This window comes from Chenopodium quinoa, unplaced genomic scaffold, assembly GCF_001683475.1.
Source record: "Chenopodium quinoa cultivar QQ74 unplaced genomic scaffold, ASM168347v1, whole genome shotgun sequence".
Lineage (NCBI taxonomy): Eukaryota > Viridiplantae > Streptophyta > Magnoliopsida > Caryophyllales > Amaranthaceae > Chenopodium > Chenopodium quinoa.
This window is the reverse complement of record NW_018743894.1, coordinates 5,269,303-5,294,496: the sequence shown is the minus strand read 5'-3', so window position 1 is coordinate 5,294,496 and position 25,194 is coordinate 5,269,303. Positions and strand designations below refer to the sequence as shown.

The 25,194-nt window shown below is 38.3% G+C and overlaps 1 protein-coding gene across 2 annotated transcripts; it reads right to left on the bottom strand.

The window, feature by feature from the left end:
• Positions 1-16,799: 16,799 nt before the first annotated feature.
• Positions 16,800-24,780, bottom strand: LOC110686861. 2 transcript variants are annotated; one of them, XM_021863470.1, is made up of 4 exons: positions 24,619-24,780; positions 24,419-24,532; positions 18,497-18,564; positions 16,800-17,022 (listed from the first exon to the last, which is right to left on the bottom strand). In XM_021863470.1, the coding sequence occupies exons 1-4, from the start codon at positions 24,649-24,651 to the stop codon at positions 16,911-16,913; spliced, it is 327 nt and encodes a 108-aa protein (XP_021719162.1). In that variant the 5' UTR covers positions 24,652-24,780; the 3' UTR covers positions 16,800-16,910. The 2 variants fall into 2 exon arrangements, with proteins under 2 accessions (XP_021719162.1, XP_021719161.1); XM_021863469.1 differs by having other exon boundaries at positions 24,419-24,538; positions 24,619-24,775.
• Between the last annotated feature and the right edge of the window lie 414 nt (positions 24,781-25,194).

The following is a 25,194-nucleotide window of genomic DNA, read 5'->3' as shown; positions in this document are numbered from 1 at the left end:
TTTTGGGGAAGTTCAAAAACTTTTTCAAAATTTTTATCAAGGGAAGTTCAAAAATAAAATTTCATTTTTCACGTCTTTCTTTTTCGGGAGAAAGTCGGTACCCTCCACTCATGGCAAAAATGACGGAAAATTTTTGCTTTTGCATTTTTAATTTCTTGTGTCAGTGCACACACTCACTCAAGACACACGCAGTCACAAGTCATACACATGTCATGTCATGTCAAGTCAAACTTGGTCAAGTCTTTTTCTTTTGCATTTTTAATTGCTTGTGTCAATGCACATACTCACTCAAGACACACACAATCACAAGTTATACTCATGTCATGTCATGTCAAGTCAAATTTGGTCAAGTCAGTGGTCAAGTCAATCACAATATATACGAGTCCATTGGCAAATTTATTTTTGTAGGTCTCATCTACAACCCATGTCCGGGGACAAGCGGACCATCTACAGCCCACGTCCGGGGACAAGCGGACCATCTACAGCCCACGTCCGGGGACAAGCGGACCATCTACAGCCCACATTCGGGGACAAGCGAACCAACCACAGCCCACGTCCGGGGACACGCGGACCATCTACAACCCACGTTCGAGGAAATTCCGTCGGAAAATGCTTTTACAAAAACAAAAAAAAAACGCCTCCCACCCCATCACCACCACCCCACACCACCCCCCTAACTCGTACCACCAGGCCGCACCACCATCCACTACCCAACCACAAAAACCTACACCATAACTCCTACCCACCTAACCCTAACCCACCCAAATACATATTTACCACCCAAATAAACCCAAATCTACAACCCTAACCACCACCCACCTAAAACCACCACTGCCGCCGAACCACAATCAACCACCCACCTAAAACCACCACTACCGCCACCGAAACAAGCCAACCACAACCCAAAAATTACGAAAAAAATAAAATCCCAAACCAACCCCCAAAATTCAAAAAAATCTGATTAAACAACAAAAAAAAATTCGACCAAATAAATTCAAAAAAATTCGACCCCACGGCACCACCACCCCACAGCACCAGCCACCACTCCATACCTTCATCTACAACCCTAACCCTCACAAATTTGGCCGAAACCCCCAACCTAAGCATACCACCACCACCGTGGCCGCCGAATACCACAATCACCACCAAAAATTATCAAAAAGAAATTTAAAGAAAGAAAATTGAAATAAAATAAGATACATACCTTAATTCGACCACACACGACTTGAAATTGGGTTTAAGAGGTCAAATTCGACCTTGAAACCTTTGTTGTCGAATTTGACCCGAAACCTTTGTTTTCAACATGATAAGAGAGAAAAAGGACGAAAACATATGGAAATTGTTGTCGGTGTTGGTGGTGATATCAGTGGTGGGCGTCGCCGGTGGTGGTGGACGATATGAGATTTTCGACCAAAGGGGAAAGTAGAGGAGCAAAAGAGGAGAAGAACGAGAGAGGAGAAGTGAACAGGAGAAGAGAACTAGAGGAGAGAGGAGAAGAGAACGGCAGAGAGAAGGAGAAAGAGGGAGAATGAAGAGGAAAGAGGATAAGGAGAGGAGATAGAAGAGGAACGACAGAGAGGAAAAGAGGCGAAAATGAATATTGTAGGGTTTTAAGAAGTTTGGGATTTTTTTAAAAAAAATAGATATTCCGACGGAAATTTCCGTCGGAACGCACATATATTCCGATGGATTTGCGACGGAATTGCTGAATTCGTCGGAAATATCCGACGGATTAAAAATCTGTCGGAAATTTTGACTTTTCCGACGAAATAATGTGTCCGTCGGAACTAGTCCGTCGCTATTTGCCTGTTTTCTAGTAGTGGAGTTTACTCGTAGAACCAGATCTACAAAAGATAAAAATATCAGCAAGTGCTAACCAAAGATTAGAGCTAAACTTTATGGGAGATAAAGTATACCTCTACTACTCTCTAGAAGCTGGACAGTGCGACGTTTCCCGTGAAGGAACAGTGTCGACACGAGTCTCGTAACGTTCGAACAAAGTCAGCATAGGCCAAGCTAACCCAAGCGTAAGTCCCGATCAAGTGAAGATCACGGTTCGCAGGTAGGTAGTAAAGCAGCACTTTACTACCCTTGTTAGGGCAAAACGTCCCTGACAGCAAGATAAGCACGAAGATGTGCACCCGCTGCTCTTGGGTGGTCGCATCATCCTCGAAAGTCGCCGCCAGAGTCGATTGGCGAATGCCCTTTGCGCTAAACTAAGTCGACTCTACCTCAGCACGAGCCCCAACAAAAATCGGACCCAACAGCTCCTCAACCTCAGGAGAGAAAAAAGTGATACTATGTTCTATAGTATCTAAGGTTCGTCTAACCGCATGATACTATGTTCGCATAATAATAATAACAATAATAATAAAAAAAAAAACAGAGTACGTAGTACTAAAACAGAGCACAATTTCAAATTGAGCATACACGGCATTTTTCAGGCATCCAAACAGTTTCTTGCAATACTATGGTAATTATTGTGAAAAATTGGACAAGAATTGCTAGCAAAAACATCAAGAACAAGCCACATTGTATTCCCGGCCTTAAGAGGTCCAACAATGGTGATTTGTTCATTTCTTCACTAAATTGAGTCAAACAAGTCTCAAATTACTCTCAAGGCAATATATAAACATAATCAAGCAATTTCATGGCATAAAATTTGACAAACAAAGTGAATTAAGCATTATAAATTTTGAATTTTCAAGAAATTCGTGAACAAACATTTGCAAAATTCTTCAAAACTGGAGTGAGTTTGGAGAAAACTTACATAGATCAGAAAAATAGATGAAAGAAGCTTTTATTTGCAACAAACTTGAGCGAATTCGGTTGAGAAATGAGCAAGAACGAGTGAATTAAAGCTCAGCGGCAATTCTTGAGCAAAAGCAAGCAGCAACAGCAGAAATGACGAATAGGAGGGGTATATACGAAAATCCTGACTCTAGCACCAAGTGACAGGCCTTGGTGCCAGACGATAAGGTTTAGCGCCTGGCGCTAGTTCCAGTGCCTGGTGCTAGAGCCAAATATGTGGCGCCAGCAGAATTTCAGTGGCGACAGAATTCTCAGCCACTTAGTGCGGTTATTTTGACCTCCAACAACAATTTTGGGTTCCTTGGTATGCCAGTTATCCCCTCTAAGAAATTTGACATGATTTAGTGATCAGCTTGATTAGAATTGCATAAAGTGATCGACCTGATGAATGATCGTCTAACTTAGCTTCAAGCGCCTAAGCATTGGCTCATCGTAAAGCACCGACATAATGGTTCATACAGCAGAGGCATCGACATACTGGTTCACAATTCAGAAGGCACCGACGTACAGGTTCAAAAGCAATAAAAGCACCGACGTACTGGCATAACAGAAGCTCAAGCGAGCTTTAAAGATCGACAAGCGTGGATCTTTGGTAATTTTCCTCGAAATATTATCGCAACAAATGAGGATAGCTTTGGGCGAGGATATCTTCGACAATGTTCCCTAGCTTGCGGAGAGTTGTCACAAACAACTGAGGTGATTTCAGGCGAAGTTATCTCCGATCGTATTCCTTGGCTTGCGGAAGATGGTAACAAAGCACTAGAAGGTGGTTTCAAGCGAAGCAATCTTCGATGGGGTTCTCTAGCTTGCAGAAGTCTATCATGGCGGAATTGGAGGCAGTTAAAAGCGTAGCAGTCTTTAGGCGGCATTCTCTAGCTTACAGAAGGTCGTCAAAAAAAAAACAACAGGATGGCGTTCCCTGGCTTTCGGGAGGTTATTAAAAATACAACAATGCAGCAACAAATCGGTTACTTTCAAAGACGTGTGCTCGATGGTGCAAGATAAGCGTTTCTTAATTCTTTTATCTGCTTAACTAATTGTAGTTTTGCAAGTATCGGCGTTACAAGAAGGATTTAGGATCGCAGAACGTTCGGAATCATTCTCCGTCCCTATCGATACTTTGATTTTTGTTTTCGAAACTTCCGTTTCTCCAAACTCAATCAAAGTGGGGGCTTCTGTAGACACCCATTTGTGTCTCCCCAAAACCAAACCCGGTGATGAGTGTCTTTCACGTCGAATCATAATCGAATGCAGTGAAAGTGTGGAAAGTCTAGTGTTGCGGATAGTTTTATTTCTTTTCTCTTCTCTTTGTTTTTGAAAATCTATTTTAAAGAAAACAGCCAATCCAGTTTAGTTTTATCCATGGAAAGGGTCCAATAATTGTGTAATTGGATGGGGCTTGAAAAGAGCTTTCCAACGATATATTATAAGCCTAATTCCGATGAATAATGATGAAGTTATGGCCAAATTACTAAACTAGGCCCGGTTTGATCCTTATATGCGGCCCAATGATCTAGATGAGGGCCTAATATGGATTTATCATTCCTAATGCAATTAGAATTGATTTTAGTCTTTTAGATTCTTCTAAAAGGTTCTTTTCATTCCTAATTCAATTAGTATTGATAAATTGACTTTGGTTGACTTTTTGGAGTTTTAATCAGAATAAAGAGTGTTTTTAAGGAAAATACGATTTTTCCCTTTTGTACGGCTAAATTCTATCGAAATTAAGAAAACGCGTGAAAATAATTGTTAGCATCTGGCGCTAGCCTTAGCGCCTGGCGCTAATGTTCAGCGTCTGGCGCTAACCTATTTTATTCTCGTTGAAACTCTGATTTGTTTTTCTATCCGTTTGGCTGATTTTCTCTATAAATAGCCTCCTAAAACCTCCGTTTTTCATCATCAACAATCATCAAATATCATATATTCTCTAGTTTTCTTATTCTCTCTAGCTTTTAAGAATTCTCTTCTCTCTCTAGCTTTCTAAACAAAATTCCGCAAAAACAAGATCTAGAAACACCTAGCCAAGTTCGAAGTTGCCTTCGCTCTAGACGTGAAAGGTTTTAATTTCTGAGGGTTTGGTCCTAAATCTCTATTTCAATTATTTAATTTAATTGTTTGTTTTATTATTTTTTCTTGAAGTTACTAACGCGTGTATTTTGTTATTAGAAAGAGGTACGAGGCATCCAAGTAAGTGCTTTAATTGATTTATTGTTATTATGATTTAGAAGTCATGTTTAGGTTGTTATTATGATTCATAGCGTCATGTTTAGGGTATCAAATATGACAATTGTGTTTCCTGTGATGTTTACTATTTTCTTTCCTAATATGCATGTTAGTATCATGTTAGGGCTAAAGATTTGATTTTTATTGCTTAGTGACATGCTAGGGTTTGTTATTAGTCTTGTTAGTATCATGCCTAAGATCTTGCTATTATTATGCTTGAACATGATTATGATTATGATTATTATTGTTTATGCTTATTATCATGTTGCTTGATTATATTATTATTTATTGCTTGATCACACCTTTTATGCATGTTTAAAGGGAATTGGTACTTGTAATCATGCTTAATAAGATAATTAATAATCTTGTTTAGGGTTAATTTGATTATAATTCAAGTGATCGCCAATAATAGTTTATTTGTGCATTAACATTCAACCAACATAGATTAAACAGGTTAGGGTTAATCCTATTGATTGCATGTTAGTCAGAAAGCGCACATGAATACGATCAGAATAAAGTAGGGGCCTATTATTAGGGCAGGTTCAATCTCTTTTAGGTTCTATTTGTACCTTCATCCCCGAACTTCCAGTCATGGTTCCAGACCTATTGGAGTTAACACTAGTAGAAAAATACAAAAATGCATCCCCATAAAGGCACCGGTTCAGGCCAAACCAGTGTCATAAACTAGCCTAAAATTGGGCGCAATTTTCTACAAATAGAAAAGGCACTGGTTCAGCCCAAACCGATGCCAAAAATGAAAAGGGCACCTGTTTGAACCGATGCCAATTGAACCGGTGCCATTTTCAAAAAAAAAAAAAACGCGCCCTAATACTTTCTTTCGTCTTCCTTCTCTCTGTCATTTCACTGTTTCATTTGAGCCCTATTCCCTTAGCTTACTGCACTCTCGTTCTCCATTTTCCCACCACCATTACCGCTGCCACCGTCGCCGGCCACCAGCCCCACCCTTCTCTTTCTCCTCTGACCGGGTTTTCCTCCCCTGTTCCTTCTCTTTCTCTGTTCAATTTCATGTGGGTTGTGAAGGTGTTGAAGCTAAGCCGCGCCACCACCTGCTCGCCGCGCCGCAGTGCTTCTGCTTCCCTGTGGTCGCCGCGCCGTGCTTCTGCTGCCCTAAGCTCGCCGTGCTGCTGCTGCCCTCCTCCACCACCGAGTTAATTTCCTCACTTATTTCAAGGTTTTTCCTTTTTTTTTATTTCACAATTATTTTCTAATTATGTACTTATATTATTGTGTTTTGCATGTTGAATCATTGTTTGCAAATTAAAATTTAGGTTTGAATATGATTATACTCTAATTTTTCTCAATTTTAGGTTTTTTTATTGGGAATTTGTGAAAATATTAGTGATTTTTCTCAATTAGTTTGATTTTATTATGTTTTAATGGTTAATTTAATGTGTTTTGGTGGATAATTTTGAAATAATTATAGAATATATATTAACCTTGGTACTTAAATAGGTGAAATTTGGTATGTTACTTTTAATGGTTAATTTGAAGTTGTTTTGATGGATTATTTTGAATAAGTTAGAGATTAGTGAACTTTGTTATTAAATTAGTTGAATTTTGGAATGTTTAAATGGTTAATATTAAGTTGTTTTGATGGGTATATTTGAATAAATTTGAGATTAGTAACCTTGCTTGTTACTAAAGTAGATGAATTTTGGAATGGTTGAATGGTTACTTTTAAGTTATTTTGATGGGTAATTTTTGAAAAAATTAGAGATTAGTAACCTTGTTAATTTAGCAATTTTGAATAAATTAGATGAATTAAAGTAGTGTATACATTGTTTAGCAATTGTTAGTTCGATGAATGATGTGTTTTAGCTTATAAATAAATTAGTGAATTGACATGTTATGAGAAAGAAATAGTACATACCTAATATTTAACCTAATTTTTGTTTATTGATTTTTTTTAATAGATTTGTGAATTGAAGCACGAGTTTAGCTTGAGGACTACATATTGAGCTCAAGTGGGTAGTTTCCATATTGGTATGACTTATAAACTTTACTTAGCTATATTTCTTTCTATTTATCCATTTAGTAAAAGTTTATTAATGAAATTGCAACTTGTGTATTGTTTAATTGCAAATAAATACAACAATATATAGAATACTTGCATCATCATATGCCTAGATACCCGTTCAAGGCTTTCTCATTAGGAGAAAGTCTTGAATAGTCCCAAGTTGGGACTGTTCTTGAATGTGTACTCTCACTTAGGTGGTGAACGTATGTTTTCTTTTCTATTTTAAGGAACATCTTGGCTTACCATTTCCTCACTATGTTCTCTGGGTACATATGTGGGTAATTAATTATCTACATCGTGTACTTGGAGAACTAGGGGGAAATGTTGCCGGATTTTCCTTAAAATTGGAAAGTTAACATACATTCACTAGTGAGAGTAGACATTCAAGGATGGGTTAGGTTGGAGTGATAAGGACCCTTTGGAAACATGCATTTTTTCACTATATGAATGGTATATTCACGTTTTGTACTTGAATTTGATTTACATAAAATATGTAGCAATTACACATTATTCATTATATGTTGCTATATATGTTTAGAGACAATTTACTAAATGGAGAAGGATCGTGGTTGGATGTATGGTAGACGCAATACATTGGAATTTTGGAATGGGGTTCAAGAGTTTTGCGAGAGGGCTTTAGCTTATCAACACAAACTGGGTGGCAAAGGCCTTTATTGTCCTTGTGTTGATTGTAATAATGTGAATGTGGTCGATAGTGTTGAAATCATTAGAGATCATGTATTATGTCGTGGGTATAGGCATTTATACCATGTATGGATTTGGCACGGAGAAAGTGGAGAGTACAGTGGGGATCTTGATCGGAATGATGTGCGTGTTAGAAGAAATGAGATTCATGTGGACGAGGAATACGAGAATGATGACTATATTGTTGATAATGGTGAGGATGGAGCCGATGATGATCAGGCGGATGAGGTCGAGGATGAACAATTGGATGAGATGTTGCATGGTGTTGAAGGTGGAGTGTTTGAGTTATTATCGGAGGCTTCCAAAAAGCCTTTGTATCCCGGGTGCAAAAAATACTCCAAATTATCGGACGTGCTAACACTTTTCAACATTAAGTCGAAGCATGGCTGGACGGACATCAGTTTTACTTCTTTATTGAACGCATTAAGTGAAATGTTGCCTAATGGGAATGAAATTCCTAAGTCTTACTATTACGCAAAGAAGCTTATGTGTCCCTTTGGTTTGGAGTATAAGAAGATACATGCATGTCCTAATGACTGTATTCTGTATCGAAATGAGTATGAACAACTGCATGAGTGTCCACGATGCAAGCGGTCGCGGTACAAGTGCATGAGTTGCAATTCTAGCACGGAGGGACCTCCTGCTAAGGTGTTGTGGTATCTTCCCATTATTCCAAGTTTTAAGCGTCTGTTCTCAATACCAAAAGACGCTAAAAACTTGAGGTGGCATGCAGAGGGAAGAAAGCAAAAAAAATGCTGAAGCATCCAGCTGACTCTCCACAGTGGAAGAACATTGATTTGAATTTTGAGGAATTTGGCGATGAAGTCAGAAATTTAAGGCTTGGGTTGTGCACGGACAGGATGAATCCATTTGGCACTCTTAGTACCCAACACAGCACATGTCCGGTACTTTTAGTGATTTATAATTTTCCTCCTTGGCTGTGCATGAAACGTAAGTATGTAATGCTTTCATTGCTAATAACTAGTCCTAAGCAACCTGGAAACGACATAGATGTTTACCTTGCGCCGCTTATTGACGACTTTAGAAAGATGTGGGACGAAGGGGTTTCCGTTTTTGATGCTCATCAGAACGAGATGTTCACATTGCGTGCAGCCCTTATGTGGACCATGAATGACTTCCCTGCATATGGCAACTTGTGTGGGTACAAGGTCAAAGGGAAAAAAGCATGCCCCATATGTATTGATGACACATCAAGCATATACCTGACTCATTCTAAAAAAGATGTCTACCTACGGACTCGAAGGTTCCTTAGGCGTGATCACCCGTACCGTAGGCAAAAAAAGGCTTTCGATGGAACCGTGGAAGAGGATACTGCGCCTAGACCATTGACTGGTGCTGAGATTAGTGCTCGGGTGAAAGGGATAGGAACGGTGTTTGGAAAATCAGAAAAAATTGTGGTCTCAGCTGCTCTGTTTAAGAAAGAATCAATCTTTTGGAAGCTTCCGTACTGGAGAGAACATGACGTTAGGCATTGTCTTGATGTGATGCATATAGAGAAGAATGTGTGTGATGCTCTTTTGGGAACGCTTATGAATATCCAAGGGAAAACAAAGGACGAAAAGGGTGCACGGATAGATTTGAAAGAGATGGGGATTTGTCCAGAATTGTGGCCTCAAGAAAAGATTAGAAAGGGGAAGGAGGCGAGAATGGAAGATGAAAATGTTTTGAAAAAAGGGAAGGAGAAGAGCAAGGGAAAGGGAAAGGCCAAAGATGCGTCAAAGAAGAAAGTTGAGGGTAAAGGGAAGGATGAAAAGAATTATTTACCCCCGGCTTGCTATACATTGTCAAGGGTAGAGAAACATATGTTTTGTGTATGTCTGTACGACATTAAGGTTCCATCATGGTACTCATCTAACATGAAAATATTTGTAACCTTAAATGGAGAATTGAAGCTGACAAGTATGAAATCCCATGATTGTCACATTATGATGCAAGTATTCCTACCTATTGCAATCCGTGGTTCTACTGAAACACGTGAGGGAAGAGATTACAAGCCTTTGTTCGTTTTTCAATACAATTTGTAGCAAAGTTTTTGATCCTTGTACACTAAATGCTTTGCAAGAAGATGTGGTTGTGACTTTGTGCAAATTTGAGATGTATTTCCCACCCTCATTTTTTGACATAATGGTTCATCTGGTTCTTCATTTGGTGCGTGAGATTAAGTTGTGTGGTCCAGTGTTCATGAGGTGGTGCTACCCTTTTGAAAGACACATGGGTAAATTACAAGATAAAGTACGGAACTGGGCTCACCCTGAAGGAAGTATGATGCAAGGGACCGTGGATGAGGAGATAGGTAACTTTGTGGTGGACTACATAGCCCTTGCTCAACCTATTGGTCTTCCTACTTCTCGACATGAAGGTAGACTTGATGTTCATGACACAATTGGGTCAAAACGAATGTCACCAGACCGAGATCAGTTCTTACAAGCACACCTTTTTGTGTTGGACCATGTTTCAGATGTGTACCCATATTTAGACGAGCACATGGCTAGTTTGCGTGACGAATTTCCATCCAATGGTGAAAGGGCACTTATGCAGTTGCATAATAAGAGGTTTGTTAATTGGTTTCGTGATCGAGTAATGAGTGGATTGGATGATACTAATGTGACCGATACAGTACGGTGGCTTGCGTACGGTTCTAGGGATGATCTCCGTTCATTTGAGGGATATGACATCAATGGGTACACTTTTTGGACCGAGGGTCGTGATTTGAAATCTTCCTCCACCCAAAACAGTGGTGTAACTCTTGTGGCATCGTCAAGGGAGTTTGCAAGTTCTAAGGATAAATCACCTGTCGATGTAGAGTTGTCATACTATGGTTGAATTCAAGAAATATGGGAGCTTGATTATTGTGACTTCACGGTTGCTCTTTTCAAGTGTAAGTGGGTTGATAATATCAGGCGTAACGTCAAATATGAGGACTTTATCCTTGTAGATCTTGGCCACTTGAAAGATAGTGCGGAACCATTTATCCTTGCATTTCAAGCTAAGCAAGTGTTCTACGTAACTGACCCAATGGATTCAAAATGGTCTATAGTGCTAGCTGGCAAAAGAAGAATCCTAGGCATTGGAGATGTTCAGGATGAGGAAGAATATGATGCGTTTGATGATTCAGCACCTTTCACTGTTCCTAGACCTGTTGTACTAAATGACATAGACAACGAGGCAGGTTATATGCGATCAGACCACAACGAAGGAATTTCAGATTGAGGTAGTTTGATTAAAAGTTAGTAATGGTTTCATTGCAAATATAGTTTAGTTATCATGTACATAGGAGCATAAGTAGGCGAAAATGACCATAAACTAACATATTTGTAGTTTGAAATTGCCTAAGTGTACTCATTACCATGCATATACAAGGTTATAGGACCATAAGTAGGTGAAAATGGCTTAAATAGCTTCTACTTAACCCAACTCCTTTGTTTTGTGTATTAACTATCATGCATATACTTTACAATACACTAATATTGTTTTATGATTGCTTTGAAAGGTGCTTATATCTCATGGAGGACGATCATGACCCTCATTGTGTAGAGGACATTGACGATGATGAGTATGAGGACGAGTACGAGGATGAGGACGAGGACGAGGACGATGATGAGCCTTATGATGTGAATAAGGAGGATGACTAAGGTGAGCTAGAGGATCACGCTCAAGATGAGTTCGAGCGTAGGCTTGAAGAATTTGAAATTTCAGCTGAATGTGCACCGCCTATTGAAAGTACAGCACGTGAGAGTGAGAACCCGACTCCTGAAACTCATGGCCAAGGACAAGATCAAAACAACACGGGTGGTGGAGGGGGGGAAAGGCACCGGCTCAAAGAAAAAGAAGGGGTCCGACGAGAAGCTTTAAGAAACCGGACGGTCCCATGATCTTGGAGTATGACAACAACGGCCAACCCGGGCCCAAATGGCGTCGACAATATGCTAATCAAGTTGGCATGTGTGCACGGAAAATCCTCATTACACTTGTAATGCGGCAAGTACCTCCGGGTTTGATTCAAACATTTTGGGATGATACAAGGGTAAATGTGTTTTTAGCACATTTAGACAATTTAATATACCTTAACCTTATGGTTGTTACTAAATATAAACTAATAATCGGTTTTAATTTGTGCTTGTAGAGGCTGTTTTCTATTCCTAATGATCCCGAGAAGCGAAGGGTGTTTGAATCTTTATTAGCGGAAAGATTCAGAGGCTTTAAGACCAACTTGACTAATGGGTGGATCTACAAGAAGAAGAAGAAATCAAAGAAGAAGAAAGCTGATGAGGATGACCTTCTCCCGTGGCAAATATGGCCGACCGTGTCAAAAGATGATTGGGAAGAGTTCGTTAGAATGAAGACTCAAAAGAAATCCATTGTAAGTTTGTGTAAATCTGATCTCAATTGAATAATAGCTTGACTCTTTTTGTAGCAATGATACTAACATTTTTAGTTTTGTAGGAACTTCGAGAGCAAAATAAAAAGAATGCAGAAATGAAGGAATACGTCCATCGTATGGGTCCTAAGACTTTTGGTGAAAAGTGACCTGAGTGGGTCGATTCGGGTTTATACCCTAAATCGCTTCTAGTGGCATCGAAGGAACCCTCTAGTTCCACGATCACTACATTGGTGATTCGTGCCGGTGATTTTTTTTTCTCTCCATACATTTGATAAGGAAACCGGAAAATGGGTAATCAAGGGTTCGAAAGCCAAAAAACTGGCAGATAAGATTGTAAGTTACCTATGAACTGTTGAATATAAGTCACTTTTGCATCTAAATCACTATATAAACCATTAACTGTTTTACTGACCTCATTTTTCCTTATGTTATAGCTTGAGCACACTCAAGAGCTGGTGGAGGGCAAATTTGAACCTAGTGTGGAGAATGACCCTTTCACCATGGCTTTGAGAAGGCCATACCATCCAGGACGAGTAGTAGGTTCTGGAGGGTCATTGCTTGGATGGAAAAAGGTGATGGGTCCAGAATACACAAAATCGGGTAGATCTCGAGCCAGTGTTAACTCACCGGGGGAGTTGGATGCCAAGGTGGCATCAATTAAGGAACAAGTACGCAATGAGTTAGTTAGTGAATTCAATGCTTGGGCGAAGTAGATGAACTTACCGACTTTGCCGTTCCTCACGAGTACCCCAGTCGACTCATGTTCTCAACCAAAAGGACAAGGAGAAGGTGATAGACATGGAGGAGATGAGATACGCGGTGAAGATGTGCCACCTGAGGTAAAATCAATTGGGTTATTAAAAGTTTTAAAATACTGAGTTAATTGAGATTTGAGGTGCAATGATTGATGTACTGTTGCAGGTTCCTACTCCTACACATGCGGACTCGAGGGAGCTTGATAATCCAACACCGCATGAATTTCCAGAGTTACAGGTGATTTGTAACCCTCTACCTTAATGAATTTTGTTATATTATCTATGCTGTTGTAAAAGTTCTATTTAACTATCTTCTTTATATATATACTTGTGTAGGAAGACACCCGATGTGCACTTCTAGCCCCGGGGCATGCAAATAGTACGACGTTGAGTTGGGTGGCGTATGGTAGTGCCCAACCGACTTTGGGTGCTACGGCGGGGCCACATCATTACTCGGTTGGGATCGATTCAGTGGTTGCGGGGTTTGAAGATATCCCACTACCCGTACCGATAGAAGAGGTTGAGGTAACAAATCTTTGGCATGCTATAGGTAGCTTCGTTCATTGGCCACGTGCATGGGTCAAGTTGATTAATAAGGAGGTAAATTATTTATTTCTTAATTTTTGTAAGTGTTAAATAACCGTTAGGCACTCTAAAAATAAAACCACCAAAATACCACGACTCCCCGGCCCCCATCTCCGATGTCGAGGCAGCAGCGGCCTCGGCTGGTGCTCCCTGAGCTGCTCCGGCATCCATAGCAGCTGCCCGGGCAGCTCAGACCTCGGGAGCCGCTGCCCTGGCAGCTTCGAACTCGGCAGCCGCTGCCGGGGCTGCTCCGACATTAGAATCACGCAGCCCCGGGAGCGACTGCAGTGGCTGAAGCAGCCCCGGCAGCCGGCTGCCTTGGCTGCAGCAGCCCCGGCAGCGGCTGCCAGGGCTGTTGCACCCTAGGTAGCCGCTGCCGGGGCTGCTGCTGGCCAGGCACCCACTGCCGGGGCTGCAGCAGCCATGTCAGCCGCCTGCCGGGGCTACTGTAGCCTCGGCGCGGGCTGCCTTCGCTGTTCCGGCAGCGGGGGCGGCTTCCTCGGGTGTTCCGGTTTGGCGGAACTTGCGTATTTTTTCAAAAAAAAATTGAGCAATTTTATTTTTTTTTTTTGAAAAAAACTCTGCGGAATGGCTTTTCGCATGCCTATTTTCTTCATTTATGAATTTATAAACTCCTTGCATCTCAAAAAATCCCATAAATACAAATTTATAAGTGGTTGTTAGTTGAAATTACATAAAAATCGCTAAGTTCTAAGGTTTTGGGTCCAATTCATCAAAATAAAGCCATTTTGAGCCAAAAAGGCTTCTCACTTGCCTATTTTTTTTCATTTCTCAACTTATAAAACTCCTTGCATCTCAAAAAATCTCATAATTACATATTTATAAGTGGTTGTCAGTTGAAATTACATAAAAATCGCTAAGTTATAAGGTTTTGGGTCCAATTCATCAAAATAAAGCCATTTTGAGCCTAAAAGGCTTCTCACTTGCCTTTTTTTTTCCATTTCTCAACTTGACACACCTAGCCCAATTCGAGTTAACGATCTCCTAGATCGTTAAGGGGTGTAACCTTCACCCTGTGAACGGTTTACAAGTTCATAAAACTTGTTGGCGACTCTTTTGCTCTAGCTTCCTTCCCATTGGACGCCACCATACTTAAGTGTATGATCACAGTGGGGTTCAAGTTTGGGGTATTGCTTGAAATATTCCCTACAATAACATACACTTTGTTCATAATTAAAATACATAAATTTTTAAATAAGTCGAGTCCAAAATAAATGTTATGCATCATATCAAATGTAAAAATATATATTAGGCTTCGTGTACTTCAACATAAAAAAAAATAAAGGTATGTTCACATTTACTGAATTAAGTTGAACTGATTAGAACTGAAATGAAATGAATATTTATGAGAGAAGGATATAAATAGTTGAACTGAACTTAACTGATTGCAGCTGAACTGAACTGAAATTAAGTTGAAGTGAACATGTCCTAATATTCCCTTAAAAAAATCAGTTCAGTATAAATAAACTCACTTTAGTAAAAATAATTTCAATTCATTAAAATTAATTTTAGTTCAGTAAATATCAGTAACTTTAAAGAGGAAATATATTAGAGAATCAATATAAAATAATTTCAGTCCAGTAAAAATAATTTAATTTCAGCAAAAATAATTTCATCTCCATAAATATAATTTAAATTTAGCAAAATTAAGGCTCAATGAATAGGGCCTTACCCTATTGCTAAAATAATCAAAAGATGCCTCGATTAGGAAAAAAAAAGGAAAAGTTACCTATGTTTTATATATAAATTTACTTTCATGAAAAGAAATGAAGCTCAGCTAGAAAAATCTAATTATAGTGAATAAATGTTATTATCATACTACCTTTTATAAAATTTATTTCTCAATAAGTAGTTTGTATAGTAATTTGTAATAAAATAAAAAATTGATTAATGTTACCTCAAACCAATATGTTTTGTATTGAAAATAATATGAATTAAAATAGCATATAACTCAATCTCTATTAACATATAGTATAACCCCCATAAGCGGTTATTTTGACCCGGTATACAATGTGCATTGTGCACCCGAGTGCAACAACTAATTTGCATATTGAGAGTATGCTAGGATTGTGTAAACATTTTAATTTAGAGAAATTTGTGAAAAAGACCTTTAAGTGGTCGACTTTTTTGTAAAAGGACCTTTTATGTGAAAAGTTGTGAAAAAAGACCTGTAATTTTTATTTTGATTTTAAGGGGTACTTGGGGTGAGTTTTCTGGGTGATCAACGCTCTCCGGCGTTGACTTTCACGTGTTAGACGCTATTTTTCCCGTTATGAATATATTTTTCCCGTTACAAATAGCCCGTTACTAATGAGATTTGTTCCACTAGTGAATATGGATATGGAGAATGTGGAATTAGGTTTGTTTGACATTAAAATTTGGTTTGTTTGGCATTGAAGTAATGGGAAAGAAATTGGCAATAACTTTATAAAAGTATGGGTGTCTTAAGAGAATAAGAAAGGTTTTGAAACACCTTGGAATATATGAAGATCAAAAAGGAAGGGAGTGACATAATTGTTATAGGGAGTTGAACTTTTATGTGTAAATGATACTCGATTGATTATAATTTAAATTTAACCTACCAAATGCAAAGGTGGTCCTCCAAAGTGGGCATCGGTTGTGTCGTGCAAGCCCATGTGTCGTGCTAGCATGTCTCGTGATCAAGCGGGCCATATCTAGAATGAGCTAAGAAAAATTCGTGCTATGTCGGACTCGTGTTGATCATTCATAAATGGAGCCTATGGACTACTCGGTATGCGTGTCGTGTCATGCCAACGACTCGCCTAATAATTTATACTTCATTTGTTTTCTTTTAAATGCAAATTTTGGCATGCGTTTTAAGAAATTGATTAGAGTAGAGTAACGAGCACCATTATCAATATAATTTGAACACCAAGATTAGAGAAATGTTAAGTACTACGTGCATAGTTTATTTTGAATAATTTGTCCGTTTACGTTGCTTAATTTATTCTTCAAAATGTGTGCCAAGAAGGTATGTTGCATTTAAAAGAAAATGGAGGAAGTATATATTTTGTGTAAATTGGTCAAAAATGTGTGTTGATACGGGTCATCCCATCATGCTCATGTCGGGTTAGTGACAAATTTTGAAAATAAAGCCCATGCACTACCCTGGCCCACCTTCGTGTTGGGTCGACCTTATGATAGGCTCATGTCGGGTCGGGTCATTTTCGTGTCAACCCAAACCCATTTCTATATCTAATTCTTTCCTTTTGATGAACTAAACTAAGGAAAACCAAACTCCACCTCAACACAATAATTCATAATTAGTCAATGGACAATTATGATTTAAGGATTACAGAGCTATAGACTATTAATTACATTCGTTTTTCTTAATCCTGTTTCAAATAAATTATGATTTCTGCAGTAAATTTTCAAAGTACAAGTTCAAAATGTGTCTTCCAGTGGATAGAACATCAAGCCTCTTCTCGCTGGGTTCGTATTTTCCCTTTCGGAGTTGATACCTGTGGGCAGTGGCGGACCCAGGAATTTCCAACTGGTGAGTCACAATCGATAATCAAATATGTAAAATAAAATTTCACAATGACATGTAAGGAGACATTTACTTCCTAAACTTGAAAATAAACAACACGATTGGAGACCAAATTAACTACAACGGATGTAGCCTAAATACATATCAGTCCGCAACATGTTTTACAGGATGATCAATAATTTTGAAGCAATGCCTCAAGGCGTAAAAGCAATCCTTTTTTGGCACTTCAATATGATTCAAGCATATGATCAGGAATAAACACGAATAACAATTGATTCACAATACAAGTATACAATATTCCCAGCATGAAATAGACTCAAGAATTACTCCACTAGTCCAAACTAATATCTCCACTAGTCTATACGGAACTTCCAGCCGAATATGCGACTAGCACCACTAAGCACTAACCAGTCCAAACTGTAATCTAATTATAAATTTATAATCCTCCTTACACTAATAGTTTAATTGCTGTCTTATACAATGTCCGGCATCACATATTCACAATTTCACATAATGACATAAACAGATAAACTAATAAGTTCAATTTAACAGTCAAAACACAATTTGCACAAATAATGCAAATTCAATGAACATTCACCGTATATACTAATTTTAAGAGACAAGTAATGCAAATTTGATAAAAAATTCACAAAAAAAAAAGAATCAATTGATGATTACCTACCTTGCTAGGCGGAGGCGGCAGGCGCTGAATGATTGAGGCGAGCAGCGGAGCAGGAGGAGCAGCACTGCAGCAGGGCCATGCCCAACACTCAGCAAGACAGCAAGTCAGCGACTAGGCACTGGAGCAGGCGACTAGGCGAGCAGCAGAGGACAGAGCACAGCTGCACAGAGCACTGGAGGCTGGAGCAGTCGACTAGGCGAGCAGCAGCCAGCAGGCCAGTAGCACAGCCAGCACTGGAGGCGTGAGCAAACTAACGAAGAGCAGTAGATTATGAACAATTAGTCAATTAGGGATTGAGTTGATAACTAACATTTTACATTTCACAAATTCACAATTAGGGATTTAGGGTTCAAACATTTCACAAATTCACAATTCAGATAATGCAAAATTCTCTGAAATTGAGTTGATTATTGAACAATTAGGGATTTAGGGTTCAAATTTAGTATTACTAATCATAATTCATAACTAACAACTAACAAGTAACATCAACAATTAAATACATAAATAAAAAAAAAGCTGAAAGATGAGTAGATGAGTAGATGACTAACTTGAAATTATGCGAAGAGGAAGATGAAGCGAACTAGCGAAGAGGAACTGAGGTATGAGGAAGAGGCAAAGAGGAAGATGCGAACTTGAGGGACGGATTTTCAGACGTTAGTATTTTTTATTTTTAATTTTTTTTTAAAAAAAAAAAACTTAAAATTTTTTTTGGGCCCTGGTGAGTCACTTGACCCACCAGGCACAAGCCCAGGTCCGCCACTGCCTGTGGGTAACGGCTGAGATTGTATAAGTTTGTCCTTCAATTGTCACACACTCTCCACACTGAAGGTTCTGTTAGAAGAGAACATAATGACAATGATAAGATGCCACAATACAAGAAATCCAATCATGCAGAACACTCATTCATTCATGACAGTCCAAGTATGTGGCTCTAAACACATTTAATAAAACATGACAGATAAGTATTTTAACTTCTGCTAGTCTACCAGTAAAGAAGAAACATATCATTGATGCCTTTTTCATTTACAGATATTCATGCAGAGCTAACTACAGACAACCCCACCACCCTTCTCCCCTTCCGGCCACCCCCGAAAACGAATTTTCAGACACGATAATTTTTCCAAAAAATAAAGATAACAGATCTGTTCTTCTGCACTTAGTGTCTGAGCCAGTACCACAAGTCACATACCAACAAGGCAACAATGCCCCCGCTCCAATATAATTTTGGTGATTTAACATTTGATGGCATATCTAAAGAAAGAAGCTTAGTAATGTTTGTTGATTGTGTAAGGGCAATCCATCTGGATGAAATGATGACAACTCCTCTAACACCTCAAACAGGTATAGGAGTAACTCCAGGAATTACAATAATGCTCAGACTTCAATAATTGGTCATTGAATAAGGGCTTGGGGAAGGAAGGGACCAAACTACCGAATTTATTAAAATACCAATTATGAAGCTCTCTCACCCGGAATTTACTAAAAAGCACACAAACAAGTATGCATTTCCCACACGTCCAAATTTCTTTGACATTATCCTGTTCCATGCTCATCCATCTCCATATCAATGTAACCCCATGTGTCATTGTAAATCTCCTCCCCATTGAACGTTTGAGCTCGAGAAAATTTTGTAAGGAAATTTATCTATCCTCAATCCTAAATAAATCCAAAATCAACTATCTATTCTTCTTTTGTTGAGAAAGGAGATCCTAATCATAATGGGCTCTCTTATCATACTTCCCTAATGATGTCACCCTCATTTTGCATCTCCTGTTTACAGGATTGTAGCAAATAATGCTCTGCTTCAACAAAACTTGACAATAAGGCTAATCGATTTCCACTTAGAATAGTATTTTTAGAGTGATTACTGCAAACGAGGTATCAAATAAGCCTAATCAAGGAGAATTTGAGAAAACTCTGTGCTTTGCTTAAAAGATTTAAGACCTAAGCCCATTTGCCTTTTTGTTGCTGGACACACAGATTTAGCTCCTTAACTTCGGGAGAAGAATTGCCCAATCGCAAAATGCTTGATACACAACTGTGTCAAAATCAGAAACCTTGGCCTTAACCCCCAAGTAAAAGAATATTTGCACCCTGTCTTTCTTCAATATTAATTATTAGGAAGTAAGGGTGCACTATCAAAGCACCAAAAACCAACAGCTTTCATATCCATACCAGAGTCTTCGATAAATAAGACCCTTAATCCTAAGTTTAAGGAGTTTCATGTCCGATAACCTCAGTTCCACAAAATAAGTTAGACTATTGAATTTGTAATTTTTCTTCAAAATGATTTTGTGTACTTGCTTGACATGTAGAGTACCGATCTCCAGAATATAGTCAAATGAGTCACCAAGACTTACCAAGAAAATGGAAATGTTCCTCTTACTGAGTGAAGTTCCAATGTAGACATCACATCGAGAACTTGTAATGCATTCTCATGCCCCCATTCCTCAAGTTCGCTCTGAGAGGGGACACCCTCATCCATCTTACCGATAACAAAACAACAAAGTTATTCCTTTAGCCCATCATACTGCAAGATCAATTCTATGGGGCTGCTGTAGCACATTAATTCAATAAGCAACAATTTGCCCCCTTTTGTGCTTCATCTTCTGTATATAGTCAACTTGGCAACATTAATAATTAGATTACTATTACACGAGCAAGAGGCCTATATCGTCTCCACAAAGAATCATTTTTCCTTGTAAAAGAAAGTGCACAAGGATCAGGATTTTACTAGAAGCTAATAATACAAAACAGCACACCGCACACCAGTCATGAAATTCAAGAATTTGTCCCACATAGGCTCCCCAAGAAAAAGATGAAAGGGTGAGACAAAATGTCACTTTCTCGGATAAGAATTACAGAACAGAGAGTATTTTGGGTAATACTCTATCACAATACAAAACCGATGAAATAGAAAAACAAGCAGCCCTCTAAGAATTTATTACTAAAAAGCAAAAGAAAAAGAAAAAAAATGGTTTGCAAAACCCCCAAATATGCACGAAGAAGCCTTCTGGCATCTGTACCTCTCAAAATGTTGAAAAGTCCAGTACTCAGCAATACAAAGCAAAACATTAAGCATGGATGAACCAGAAAATCCTCTTTAATATCCAGTCGTACTAGTGGATGTATCAGAGCTTGGAGGGACTAGCAAAGTAACAATACTAATATCCAATTAAGTAAGTAACAGAAACCTAATAAAAAATGCAACAATTTGAAATCATAAAATTAGATATCAAGCAACACAGCCTTACAGTAGCAAAACATCAACTTGCAAGTTCTAACAAATCCTTTAAAAAGCCTTATTTAACTCCTAACAATTCAAAGTTTTCCCCAATAAAGTTTTAGTGTAAAAGTTAAGACTTGAGACTATGGTCCTATATATCGCAAAACAATGTCCTTAACAATCTTTACTCATCATACTTACCTCATAAGATTATTCAAGTTTAACATCCTAAGAACAAAGGGTTGAAATCTCACATATGTGCTATACAATAATTTTTTGCCTTTTTTTTTAAAAAAAAAATATAAATAATTCCTAGTCCTTATTCTTATCTTCATTGAACTAATTCACGACTAGAAATTTTGAAGTAGTAGAAAATCGTAAGCTTAGAAGACAAAGGTGTGTGTTTGTCACTTAAAAAAAAAAAAAAAAAGCTTCTTAACTATAAATTAGGACATGGAGAGAACAGCTACTTCAAAATTTCTTTTATATGTTTCAGGGAAGCTAAAGCCAAAAAAAAAAAAAAGGGTTTTAAGCATTTAGAATTTGGAATTTGCCGTTTAAAAAGTCATTCATAGAGTATTACTTGTATTTAGGCTTGCACTTGAAGATTGCAAGATCACAATATTGAATCATAATTGTAATTACAACAGAGGTGACAATTACAAATGCGAGTTAATATAAGATTGTAAGTAATATGGCATGATTCATCAATCATATCAGTAATATCAGCTTTTTGTCACAAATCAGCCTTATTGACTCAAAAGCATCTGTAAATAATGGTTCTTCATGTGTATGTGGTTAAAATCTGGAATAATCACAATATCACATAATTTCTTCCCCCACCCAATTCCACAGACCCTCGTAATAAACTATGAAAAAACAACTATAATTTGTTTGGATAACAAAGAAGGAAGGAAAGGAAGGGAAGAGAAAGGGAGGGAAAAGGTGAGATCCATTTTCCCTCCAAATCTCTTCAATTTTACAGGGATAATGCTTATTAAAGAGAGAGGGAAATGGATCCTCCCTCTTCTTCCCCTTCCTTCTTCCAATCCTTTACCCAAACAAGAGAAATTGTTCTCCTCCCTCTCTCTTCCCTTCTTTTCATTCCATTTCTTTCTATCCAATCAAAGTATAAAGAAAAGATGAAAGTATGAATCTACTATAGGTGATTAACCATCAATTCAAGTCATTGGATAACTCATGTATAGTGTACCATTTATTTCATTCTTCAGCATCCCTTCTATGATCCACCACTCCCTTAATCATTGCCAACCTCACTATAAGTGAATTGATGCCAAGGCATGCCTTAGGTTTCCCACAACTCACATAATATTATAGCACATTCTAGATCCAAGGACATCTTAATAGTCAACTGTTTTCTACTTGAAGAAAAAGTGAGTATCTTAACAAGTTAACATATTTAGTTCATCAAAGGACAATAAGTTCAATAGTTTACTTATAGTGTAGAAGCTACTTTTACTTAAGATCCGTCCCAAAGCACCCGAGAAAGTCCAACAAGGATCATACCAATTACCAAACTGTAAGAAATAGGTTCCGAAAGGCTTTATCTGCACAACTAGAGTCTCTTATTCTTCCATGACTTGGAAGTTTAAAGTACTAGACGAATATATAATGCCTCTGAAAAGTGTTACTAATCCGATGAATTTAGTTTAGGTTACAATAAACACAAATTTCTATCTCAGCCTATTCACTCTTTTACGCAAGAGCATGAAATTCACCTCAATCATAGTTCAATGGCACAGAAGCAAACCAGGTGGGGACAAAAAAAAAATACCCCTAGCAGTGGGGACAAAGTAAACAAACATTCCAGCAATTTGCACATTAAGTTTTGAGGGATCGGATAATAACAGTACCATTACACAAAAAGGGTGGCAATTATTCTGTCAATAAGCATACCTATCTAAGATAGCTTTCATAAACCTCTTTCGGCTCCTGACAAAGGGTTGTAAATAGAAATGAATTTTGAATATTTTCTACTTGTGTTATTAGCCATTTCATGCTATAAAAAAGATCAATTCAAAACAATACTAGTATTCTGAATGTCAAGAATTACGATTGATTCAGATCTCAGATCATCATTTTGTAATACAGTATTATAGTAGAACACATGAATTCACTTCTCTTTGACCTTCGCTTATCCTACTTCAGTACTCATTAAGCCATACAGCCTTTACTCCCATCATTTTTTAACTAGTAGAGATTGGGTGATTATAACTTCAGAATCACAGGAAGAAAAAAAAAAAAAAAAAAAAAGCATAACTTATTTTTAATCAATTTCCTATTGAGAGATTAATAACCCACCTTAGCCTATTTGAAGATGTCAATCTGATCTTGCTAGCCAACAACCACATTTAGCAACATAAGCACAAGTCTTCCCAACCGAGTGTCAATAAATGGGAATAGGGCAAGGCTCTCACTGATTCTAGATGACAACAGACTATGAATATCTGGATATTTTCAGATACGTTAGCAGAATCTTACTAAAGTATTCAGTGCCAAAAATTCACCCAACAACAATACCCAATACCAATAACAAAACCGCGGTTGCAGCCCTGCTATCCCCTCCCCTGCACTCCACGCATCCCAAGCCACACCCTATCCTTGCTGCCAGTGCCCATGACAACAAACAAACCCTTGCACAAACACAGCAGCAGCCCTAGTCTAACGTTCAATCGCACTTGCAAGCACCCACATTTCTGTTCGCTGCAACCCACCAGCCGCCCTGCACCTCATCTCGTTGCTGCACAGTTGCATAAATAGCCCACACCATCATTGTAGTCCAAATGCAGCTCTCTCCCACGCAAAAAAAAAAAGTCCTGCTCACCTTGCTGCCTTCCCTCACTAACAGCATAACAACAACACAGAGCCACTCCCTTCCTGCTACCTGCACCTCGCCTCGCCTCACCTCATGCATTCGGAACAACACATAGCAACAGCAGCGAAGCAACAGCAACCTTGCACGACCACTCGTGCAAGTTTGCAATAATAAACATAGAATTATGAAACTAATGGTAATGGATAAAGCTGCAGGGTCATTATAGTCGGTATACCAAAACTTAAAGAGCATCACGCATTCATGCAATCACCTATAAATAAACAACTAAGCCCCTGAAGCTGACTCAATGACTCATAGTACATTATCTACAGCAGGATTTGCTAACCACATTGAGTTCAACATCAATTATACATCACTTCATAGAACACCAGTATCTGCTATGAACTTCACTGTAGAAAATAAGGAAATACCAACATCAAGGGCTCAATTCACTAGAATATAGTCTTTGAATCTGTTCATTGCATCATCTCAAATTAAAATAACCACAAAGCATAACAAACAAATAAAAAAAACATGGAAATTGAGGAATGAAGGAAGTAAGCAAAAAACCCATTTTAAATGCAGAAAAAAAGAAGAAAGAAAGAAAGAAAGATAGAACTTACAGGTGGAAAGCAACGGATACCAAGATATTTGGGAGGTGGGGTAATTTCAATAACTTTATAGGCTTGCTTTTGATCTCTTTCTCTTTCTCTTTTCTTGCAAACTAGTAATGGAGCCTGTACCTGAAATTCACAGATAAATCAAAGAGAATTCCTAACAATTTCATTGGAGGGAGTTCAATTCAATTAGCTTAAGCTCAGACCTTCTGCAATGGAGCTAAGCTGGACCACCTCATTCTGTTAGGATTGCAGGAAATAATCAATCTGTTTGGGTAGAAAGGTGAATGCTGGAAAGCCACAGAAATTGGTAAAAACTAAAATGTCTCATTTATTTGTTTGTCAAAGGGGGCACAAGGAAATTGGTAAATGTCTTAGAAATCAACACATACTCTATGGGTACTGTAGCTCTCATCCTTACTTAATGGACACTCGTAGATAGGGTCTAGGGACGTCAGTTCGGGTAATCGAATGGAGTTTAGATTGATCTATGATAGTCGAATCTGTTCGAATCAAGGTAATCCTTTTAGGCCCTGTTCTTTTGAGCTTTTGGGCAGAGCAGAGCAGGTGTTCGCAGAGCAGCAGCATAAATTTCAGCAGAGAAGGGCATATTTCAGGATAGCATAGCAAGGTAGGGCCGAGCCGAGCAGAGCAAAATTCAACATTATTATTAATACTATTATTAATGTTATTATTATTATTAATAATGTTGTTGTTGTTGTTGTTGTTATTATTATTATTATTATATCTCAAAAGTCAAAAACAAAAGTCATACAACCTAC